Source organism: Nothoprocta perdicaria, unplaced genomic scaffold (assembly GCF_003342845.1).
Source record: "Nothoprocta perdicaria isolate Ctin4 unplaced genomic scaffold, notPer1 scaffold_14, whole genome shotgun sequence".
Lineage (NCBI taxonomy): Eukaryota > Metazoa > Chordata > Aves > Tinamiformes > Tinamidae > Nothoprocta > Nothoprocta perdicaria.
The window spans coordinates 775,591-785,810 of NW_020454538.1; the positions used below are offsets into that span (position 1 = coordinate 775,591).

The window sequence follows — 10,220 nt, forward strand, 5'->3', positions numbered from 1 at the left end:
ACCACTTTGGAGCACGCACGTGAAGGCAGAGATGTCTTCTTCTGCCAAGAAATGCAGCCTGGGATCCACATCCCGAAGATGGGATAGTTTGGTGCTTCTTGTGAAATTGGACCCGATGCAGATCCCCCAAGAGGCTGGGAGACAGCAGCCTGCAGCGGCTGTCCCCATATCAAGCACAAGTGCCGTCAGTATTAACCACTAACAAAGAGGTCGAGGCAAAATTCTTGACCCTCCTTTAAAAAGAAAAATTAAAATCACCAAGCCCAGGTACTGACCTGGAGCTGAATTTCTTCAGAGACTTTTTATTTCGTTCTGCCTCAGAAGCTGCGAATTGTCCCAGGAGGGTCCTGGTGACATCACATCCTCTCCAAAGCGCGGCGGAGCGCTCCAAGTCGACGCGGAGAGCTCATCAGCGCGGCGAGCAGTGCTGCCCTGGGGCACCGGCACCGCAGGAGCCGATGGCCCCGTCCCCTTCGCTGCTCCTTCTGCTCAGCCTGGCGCTCCGTGAGTATGGAAGCAGGGAGGACCATGACCTTGCCCGGGAGGAGTAAATAAAATGGGAGGTTGGGATGTGCCCCCTTGTCTGAATCCAGGAGATCAGGCAAGAAAAAGGTAGCGAATGTGGGGGTAAAGAAAAAGCAGAGGAAAAAATATCTAACTTTCAGGTTTGCTTGTTGAGCRTGTGAAGGGAAAGTATGAAAAGTTTCACGTCCATCCGTGCAGGGCAGTGACCGGCGCGACTCCAGCGTTATGTCCCCGGGAAGGGAGCCCAGCCAGATGATTCCTTCTGGAAGGGAGGAAATGGGGATTTCACCAGGCAATATTATTAGGGAGTCGCCTCAGATACCTTGGGGAATGGCATTATCGTGGAGAAGGCACCTGAGGGGCTTCTCTGAGTGGGGAGACCTGTCTTGAAAGACTGGATGGGCAACTGCTGAGCCTCCCCTAAGCTTGATCTCAGCAAGGACCCAAGGGAAATATTTAAGCCAGGAGGAGTGATGCTCCCTTTGCACTTGCCCAAAGGCTAAGGAGCAGCCCCTGGGATTTGTCCGGAAAGGACACCGCTTTCTCCAAGCACTTCTGCCGAGGGCGAGAGGGCTGTGAATGGAGACAGGATTTCTCTCTCTCCCACAGGTTGCTGTGGGATCCAGGGCCAAGGGAGTGTATTTGCAGTCAGGTTTTGGGACGGCAAGATCACGCAGCCCCGGGAAGGGCAGCGCCTGGCGCTGGAATGTCGGCCGGGGTACAGCAACGTCGGGGTGTCCTGGATCAAGCAGGACCCGGGGGGCTCCCTTCACTTCATAGCGTTCGTCAACGCCCTGTCCGGAGTGACCTACAAGGGCAATGAACGAACGTCCAGACGCTTCGAGGCAGCGAAGCAAAGCAGCTCCTTCCGACTGGTCGTGAAGTCCTTCTCGGAGCAGGACCAGGGCACTTACTTCTGCCTTGTCAACAGCAACCAAATGCTGCACTTCAGCACTGGCCAAGCTGCCTTCCTCCCAGGTCAGCAACATCTCTGTCCTCCTGTTTGCTCTGACCACCCTCCCGCACCACACCACATCCCATCCCATCCCATCCCATCCCTCTTTTAACCAGCACATCTCCCGCACTCCCCGTCCCTGCCTCCAAGCCCAGCACATCTCACAGCCCATGAACTTCTCCTCCCAGAGGCTGCTCAGCTGCTCCTCAGAGCACTCCGGGCTGCGTCCCCTTTTCACCCTCACCAGCTCCCCGAAACACCAGGCTTTGGGACCCTCCTCGGGTGCCAGGGCTGCACAGCCTGTGCTTCACTCCATGTCCTGCTCCTCCGTTTTCTCCCACAGTGACCACCACGAAGGCACCCACCACGGYGGCACCCACGGCCCGGAGCAACGTCACCCCGACAGAGACCGGCCCGAGGAGCCCGGCGCCAGGTACCGCGCGGAGCCCGCGCACAGGGCAGTCCCCATGTSCTCACATCCTACACCTTTCCAGGCCACAGACGGGGCTTGGGGCTGAGGAGACAAGCGCCAACCCCTGCAGACTAGATTTGRGGAATGGAGGGGACAGGGAAGATAATTCCTCAGAACTGGCTCCATGGAACATGCAGATGCTCATCTGGGCAGGTTCGCAGGAGTGGTGCATGAGGGCCAGGCTGGGCTTGGGGACCCCCTGGTGACCACCCTCTGTGTTTGGGATGGGGAACCCTCTGCTTCATTAACAGATAACGCTCTCACGGATGAGAATGGGGATCTCTTGGCCGGGACCTCGCACGACTCCTGGAGTACTGTGTTCAGTTCTGGGCACCCCACTATAGCAGGGACGTGGAGCTTCTCGAGAGGATCCAGAGAAGGGCAACGAGGATGATTAAGGGAATGGAACATCTCTCATATGAAGAGAGGCTGAGTGAGCTGGGCCTGTTTTCTCTGGAGAAGAGACGGCTCAGAGGGGATATGATTAATATGTATAAGTTCAGRAAGGGAGAATGCAGGGAGGAAGGGGACAGGCTGTTCTCACTGGTGGCCAGCGATAGGACRAGGGGTAATGGCCACAAGCTGAAGCATAAGAAGTTCCGTCTCCAGGTGAGGAGCAACTTCTTTACTGTTAGGGTGACAGAGCAGTGGAACAGGCTGCCCAGGGAGGTTGTGGAGTCTCCTACTCTGGAGGTCTTCAAAACCCGCCTGGATGCCRCCCTGTGCCACATGCTSTAGGTGTGCCTGCTTGAGCAGGAAGGTTGGACTAGATGATCTGTAGAGGTCCCTTCCAACCTTAAATATTCTGTGAATCTGTGAATCTGTGACTCCACCAGCCGTAACTCCTGTCTCCAGGCATCTCCTCTTCCCTCTCTCTTCCTCCTGCAGAGACGAGCAAGGAGACGCTGGACTTCTCCTGCAGCATTTTCATCTGGGTGCCCTTGGCCTGCAGCTGCCTGGTTTTCCTCATTGCCCTGGTGATCACCATCGCGCTGTGCCAAAGTAAGGGACCGCGTTTAACCCCTATGCCGCAGGCCGTCCCCGGGCACGAAACCCCATCCTTCAGGCAGCAGACACTCTGCAAATGCTCCCTCAGCGCTCCCTTGGGAAGCGGGATGCGGGGAGGGGAGCACCGCTCTTAAAGAAGGCTTCCACGTTCTCCTCCTCTCTAGATTTAGACAGAAATATCCATGAGCTTCAACACTATAGGACAACAGGTTAGAGAACATTTACTCCACCAAGCTACATAGGTTCCACCTTCATCAGTGCATCAAGCACAGACATAGCAGGACCCAAAACTCTTTGATTAACTAGAATGTAGCGGCTTCAGCGTGGGACTTGCGAGCTCAAGTGCTGGGACTCCTCCATAGCCAGAAGGGCAACTTCATCGCATAGGGCCAGAGCCTGGCAGAGGCAAAGCAGCTCGGTAAAACCTCCAGCAACACCAAAGTTGCTGGTTTTCACACCCAAAACGTCTCTGATTGCCTGAAAAAGCAGTGAGTTTATATTCCAGCCRATATAACACTCACCGAAATCTCTTTTCTTTTAACAGAAGTTCTCAGCCCCAGCAGAAACTGCTGATTTCATTAACGTTTTCCATTTAATTCAGCTCACTTGCTTTACTGGTGAATCCAARTAAGGTGGTGTCGCGAGGCCGCTCCGCAGCCCGGCGAGACGCCRCTCAGGCCCCCGGCCATAGGAAGGAGCACGTGGCTCTGCCTCTTGGATCCTCACAGCGTGGGCTTGGATCCTCACGGAAGAAGCCACGTGCTGCTGCTGCTCTCTGCAGCAAAGCCACAGGGACAGGCTTCTCCCCCAGACACTCTTTTCCTGCTCAAATAAACGGCCCTACGTGATCGCTGGCTGAGTGCATCCTGCAGGAACAGCACGGGTGCTGCCACAGGGAAGAACATCATCCACAGGGAGGGGAGCATCCAGCTCCACCAAGGCGGGCGCCTCCAGCACACGCTGGCTTTGGGCAGAGCTCTGTATCCCGGTATCCCACAGCGCATTTGCAAGGGCAGGGAAGGGGGAGCAGGGGGCAGCCAGGGGCATCGCAGCTGCGAGCCCAGAGCCACCCTGAGCTCAAACTTTTCCCTTCCTTTTCCCTTTCAGGAACCAAGAGGCGGCGCTGCAAGTGCAAACGGTGAGTGGCAGCTGCTGGCAACTTCCCCTTGGGGTCCCGAGCATCTCGCACCCAAGTGCTAACGAGAGCAGGTGCCAACGAAAACAAACCAAAGCCCCTAAATGCCCCTAAAAAGGCTGGTGTGGAGGGGAGGGCACCTCACAGGTGACTACCCCGGGGGAGACGGTTCTCTGTGTGTTTGCAAGCAGCCGGGTCGGGTGTTTTTCCGAGCAGGGACACAGCGCCCGGTCCCGCGTGGCTCCGCTCTGCGGGGCTGAGCACTCCGTGCAGCCCAAGGCTGGGCTGCAGCAACCGCCCGGGGCTCGGAAACCAGGCGTTTTTAGAGGTTTTAGCCACGGGAGCCCCCAGCTCATGTTCTGCTTCACCCAGCCCTTCAGCTGGGCTGCTGCAGATCAACATCTGGCTGCCAGCCTTGCTGCAACGTGCACCAAGGCCTGGGGGTTATTGCCTTCCTCTCCTTCCCCAAACCGTCCCCTTCAGCTCCTCCTCCTCAGGTTACGTCCGTGCACTAGATATAAACTGCACTGTCACCACCAGAAGCCCCTTCTGCACAGATCTCAACCATCTCTATGGATTTAGATCATGGATTTCCACCCCTTGTTCCCCTGTCAGATCTAATTAACAGGACTTCTTGCTTACAGAGTCACAGAGGCCGATCTGGCCCTAGATTTTCCCAAGAAATAGTAAAGCAGACACAGACAGCTCTGGAATTAACTGATTTTCCAGGGCAGACAGGAATCCTGTTTTCCTGTTTTCCTAAATCGGATATATTTTTCCTTTCAGGCCTGTAAAGGGGAAGCCCAAGGCGCAGCCCTGCCCGCCAAACCCACGCACATAAGCGGCTCCATCTTTCTGCTTCTGGAGTGTCCTCACGGAGATGCCACCATGGGAGGCTGGACCTGTGCTCCAGGACTTGCAGTGAGGCTTTCTAAAGGCRGCAAAAAGTTGAATTTGCCACAGGAAACATTGCCACTTGGAAACAGGTGGAAAATACGGAAATGGAAAATAACTTGGAAAATTTGCCACTTGGAAATAGAAGCCCTCCCTGAAGCCACCTTCTCCCCGTGGTGCCACRCGTCTCCCAGAGGCTTCACTCCTCTAACACAACTCAGTGCTGCACTAAGAAGGTAAATGCCGACTAAAAGGCTTTACTTTGGTTACAGTCCATGACCCTGAATTCAGCTGCTTCCCTCCTGCTGTCCTGGTTCAGCTGCTGGCCACAATTCCRCTCGTTCCGGCAGGAGCTTCCCGCGAGCAGGGAATGGGGAGCTCCTTCCAGGTGCGATGGTKGAGCAGCGGGAAAGTCTCTGCCGCTTGTTCCGGTTAAGAGGGATATTTCATACCGGCTTGGGGGAAGCTGATAGGACAAAACGAGTTTCATGGGTTTTTTTCCAGCTCTGTATTTAACGTAAATACCTATTCCCTTTGCAGACCAAGGACTGAGAAAAAAATAAACCAATATTGCCAATAATTACTACTCATGTCTCTTACATTCTTCTGCTCCTACCCTCAGGAAAGTTAAAAAGAACATAAATGATGGTTAGAGGGAGCCTTGGGTAAGGGAGCAAAGAGTTCAGGGCTCAGCTTGCAGTTTATCACAGCTTAAAATTATCTCTTTAAAACTCACATTCCCAGGGCCCAGTGAAACTTCTTGTCCCGTGCAGGGGATTTAAAAGTGGACGAGGTTCCCTGGAAATGCTCAGGTATCCTGGCCAAGGGGCTGATACTGTCACATTCTCACGAGAAATGCTCCACCTGAACCATCACCGCCACAAAAACCTGAACTTTGCTATTGTACAATGGGAGCTGTTGAAATTCCTATTGGAATTTAGGCCTCCAACTTACAGAGCTTCCAGAAGATCCCATCAGCAAAGCACAATCACACAGATCACAGAATGGTTGAGGTTGGAAGGGACCTCTAGAGATCATCTAGTCCAACCCCGGGGACACCCAGAGCACGGGGCACAGGGTCGGCACAACTACCACACCTAACTAGACAGCACAAGGGAGACACAGGGAAGGGAGACAGTAGCTAGAAGGTCAGCGTGACTTGGGTTGCTCTGGGACCAGGTGGAAGGGCTGCAGCACCATAYGGAGCCTCGGGAAGCACTGGGGCTGCAGGGGACTTGGGGATGGGAGGGAGGGTCCTAACCTGGCTGGCCCTTGGGAAGACAGGCCTGAAGACTGCTGATGTGGTGAAGAACAGCTGCTGATTCAGTGATTCTGTGCTGAATAAAGCACGAAGCTTTAAATATTCACAGACACGAAGCATTAGAAAGTAGGAAATCCTGCTAACTGAAGTAACTAGAACAGGTTCTTTCTCCCAGACCCCTCTCCGCAGCCAATCAGCAGACCAGGTGTGATGCTTCACTCAACTGTAAGGTCTGTAACTTCAGAACGGAAAGTCCAAGCAGCTCATGTGGTGACTAATGGAAAGATCAAGCCTCACAGCTGACGTATCTCACGAACCACCACGACCTGCTGCAAACACCACCATCTTCACCACAAAGGTCAGGGCCAGTCCACTGTAACAACAGGTAAKAAGGGAGATTTAATCCAGTTTGTGAAGACTCTTATGATGGCACCCTCTGTCCTCACACTTGTCCTCTTGCCAGCAGACCTTGGGCTGCAGTCATTCCCTCCTTGGTCAACACAGAGAGGTTCCTCCATGGGGCAAATGCTCCTGAGCAGAGAGGGACAGAACCCGTCCTTAGAGAAGGAGTCTTGGCTTTTTCCCTTCTACACCCATCAGTTCTCAGACTTTGCTCATTCTCTGCAATCCTGCTATTCCTCTTCTGCTCCAGCTCTTCTAAACACGTCACCCAAATGATATACTTGGGTTGGCTGCAAACTGCAGGTCATGTGGCAGTAGAGCTCTGTGTTTTATTGAGAATTACAAGCAAGCACAAGCATACTGAGGAATGACTTTTGAAAGCACTTCCATCTCACTGCGCATGGACTCTCCATGGGATACTGAAGTCCTTGCACACACTGTTGTCCATCCTAGGATACCTASAGGGAACTTGGTCAGCTGCCTGTTCTTCCATTTCCTCACGGATGTTTCTGCCTGTGAAGCACTGCAGTTGAAATGATGTGTTTACAGGCAAACCAAATCAGYACCAATACTCCATGGCGTGAACTGCTGTGATTCAGCTTTTGCTCCCAAAACAGCAACATCATCTTTGCAGAAGAGCAGAAGCCTGAGAGAAGCAGAAGAGCCACYTGGAGCAGGAAGGGAGGCAGATGTGCCAGAAGGAGCAGGTTTTCTCCTTAGTCACATCCCGATCTCATGCTAACACTCCGAAATTGCAGGACACATCTCATGGATGTGCCTGCTATGGAGAAGTTGGCTTTAAATGAGTAGACTATTGGCATCAAGGAASCCTGGTTCCCCAAAGCAACACTTGTTTTCCTCAACCAGTTCTTCCCTCTGTGCAGTCCCACAACTGCAACCTGCATTTGAGAGATAAAATAAATAAAATAAATTCAGGTCCTTTGGAGCCAGCACTCTATCCATCTACTCCCATTTAAACCTATGGCCCTAAAAAATCTGCTAACTTTTCCACTGAAGTGCAGAGATGAGTAATAAACTTTATAATCAGCCCAGTAAGACTTGGATTCTCTTTACAAGAATAATAGTTACCTTTGCATCCCTACTGATCAGCTACGGGGTGGAGGAAAAAAACCAGACCGCATCTTTTGTGCTGAAATTGTAGTAACCAGACACAAATGCCAGTACTGGTGACACCCCAGCTGCAGAGCTGAAGGATTAACGCGGCGCCGTGCGAGAAGGCACAGAGCAAACCTAGCAAACCAAGCAAGCTCCGAGCAAGCCGGGCGCGCTTGCGGTCGAGCAGGAAGCCGGGGCTGCCGCTTGCACAGCCGGGCAGGAAGGACCGGGCGAGCTCGAGCCCAGGCGAGCAGCACCAGGGTGCAACCTGCTGCTCTGCAGGCTCTCAGCACCTAGCAGCCTTTTTGCTCATAAGCTGCAGAGGAGGCTGTGGGTGCCAGGGCGGCTTCACGGGTGCAGGGGAAAGGCTGGAGCTGCCAGGGTTGGCAGGAGGCTCCAGAAGGAGCTCCAAGGACAGGGACTGCTTGGGGGGAAGGTTTCCTGGAGGTTACTCCTTTTCTGGAGGTTACTCACTGCAAGGCGAGGAGGAGCTGGAGATGAGGATGGATTTCCAAAGCCAAGGGGAAGGACCGCATTTACTCCGAGGTCCGGGACGACCTAATAGAGCAAAACTCACAAAGTCATGAAGTAGAAGTAAGCACCGTATGAGCTAATGCTTCATAGCAGAAAGAGGTGATTTGCAATTTGAATGTAACCTCAACTAATAAAGAAAAACAGCATTCAAGCCCATCACTAAAAGCTCTGTAAAACTGAGGGCAGCTTCAGACGGCCCCACATCCTTGATGCAGCAAGTGTTTCTGCAACATTTGAGAAGGAAAGAGTCCGGAAAAGGCAAGGAAAGAGAGAGGAAATTCTGGGAAGGACAGCAAAGAGTGCAATACAACCTCCCTGCCTTCCTTCTGATTCACCTGGACTCAAACCTACTTGACAAGCAGCCCAAGTGCCCGGTTTGAGCCTGGGCTCTCCCTGCTGAACACACAGGGTGATTTTTGTCCTGGGAGAGTTATCACATCAGCCTGGACGACCTGCTTTTCTGCCATCTATTGTATCATYTAGAAATCCTGGAAAATAATGCAATTTGCTCTCAGTTCCTGCAAGAAAATCTGTCAAACAAAAGCAGTAGCCGTATGCATATATTTAGCACATAGTCCCCCCTTGGCCAATGTCTCATGGATGATGCTAAAGACTTGAATCAAAAATGCTCTTTGCATCTTTCCCTGCTCTTTTTCTTTTTCAYCAAGGTAAATGACCCAGAATGATAAGGAAGGAAGGAAGGAACCAATGCAGTGTCACCAGGTCTGAAAATAAACACAAGCAAAAGGAAATGCAGGGGAAAAGGGAAATCAATCTCCAAAACAAAAAGTAATTTTCAGGATTTCTACAGGTGAAGGAAGCTGGTTGGATTCCTCCTTCCTCACCGAGTCTTCCTGTCGCTGTTTTAGCTTTCATGCATCTTTTCTCCTATATACTGTTCTTTAAGGATCACTCTTCTCTTACATTTATGTATTACGACCTGAATTAAATCAGAAATATTAATAGCAATAATAATACCTTTATTTGTTACAGGTCATCTCTGACACACTCTTATTTTTTCCTACTCTCCAAGCACCTTMCCCTACACMGCCTTCTCTTAGGGGGACAGATCAYGGAAGATTTCTTTTTCTAGCAAAAATAACAACCACCACCACAATCTACCACTGCAGTGGTAAGCACAGAAAGGAGTATTTTGCAGTAGACAAGACAAACCTTGCAAGGAAGAGCTAAGGTAARTTTCCTCTGTTAAAGCTGGCAAGTTGGCTCTAAGCAGTCATAAAATACCCGAAAACCTGCAAATTAGAGCAGCAATTGCCCTGTAAAATGTTAGGAAGAAAGAACAGAGGAGACAAGAGGGAGGGAGGTCTAAGTTAGCAGGGACCAGCAGCTCTAACTCATTCCTTCTAATGCACATTTTTCACTGCAGCTTCTATACCAGCAGTTGCAACCTGACTTACCACCAGAAGACTGAAATTAATGCTACGTTTCAGGAGGGAAAGGTATCGGTTTTCAGCTTGCTTTATTATTTACTCAGTTGTCTCTAGCTGCAACTTACAGAGCTGATGTCACTGCAGGATAAGCCTCCTTTATGGAAGATATTTCCCTCAAAGCGGGTGAGCACTGAGGACTGAACAGGATGGCAATGTCAGCAGCTCTGCCTTAAAGACTTGGCCACGGTGCTATGAAAACGGCCCATAACTTTTAACAGCTACTTAGGGTCACTATGCACCACTTCCTAATATCTGTTTTGGAGATCTAGTTATGCTTTATATCACAATTTATTTAGAGCTCCCCAAGAACATATCACAATGGATTTGCTGTTTAAGACACAGAAATGAACATTAAAACTTGGGTCTACTAATAGACATAGAACTAGCACTATCATCAAGCTACTGCTATGGAAATCACACTTATAACTTCCATTAAATTACTTACAGGGCACCTTTAAACTAGACCT

The 10,220-nt window shown here is 51.4% G+C and overlaps 1 protein-coding gene across 1 annotated transcript; it reads left to right on the top strand.

Annotated features, from left to right (window-relative positions):
- The first annotated feature begins 458 nt into the window (after positions 1 to 458).
- On the top strand, positions 459 to 5,135 carry CD8A (CD8a molecule). Its single transcript, XM_026034141.1, has 6 exons — positions 459 to 504; positions 1,135 to 1,503; positions 1,824 to 1,913; positions 2,841 to 2,954; positions 4,068 to 4,098; positions 4,882 to 5,135. Exons 1-6 carry the CDS (start codon positions 459 to 461, stop codon positions 4,934 to 4,936), a joined length of 705 nt encoding a protein of 234 aa, XP_025889926.1. The 3' UTR covers positions 4,937 to 5,135.
- Positions 5,136 to 10,220: the final 5,085 nt, after the last annotated feature.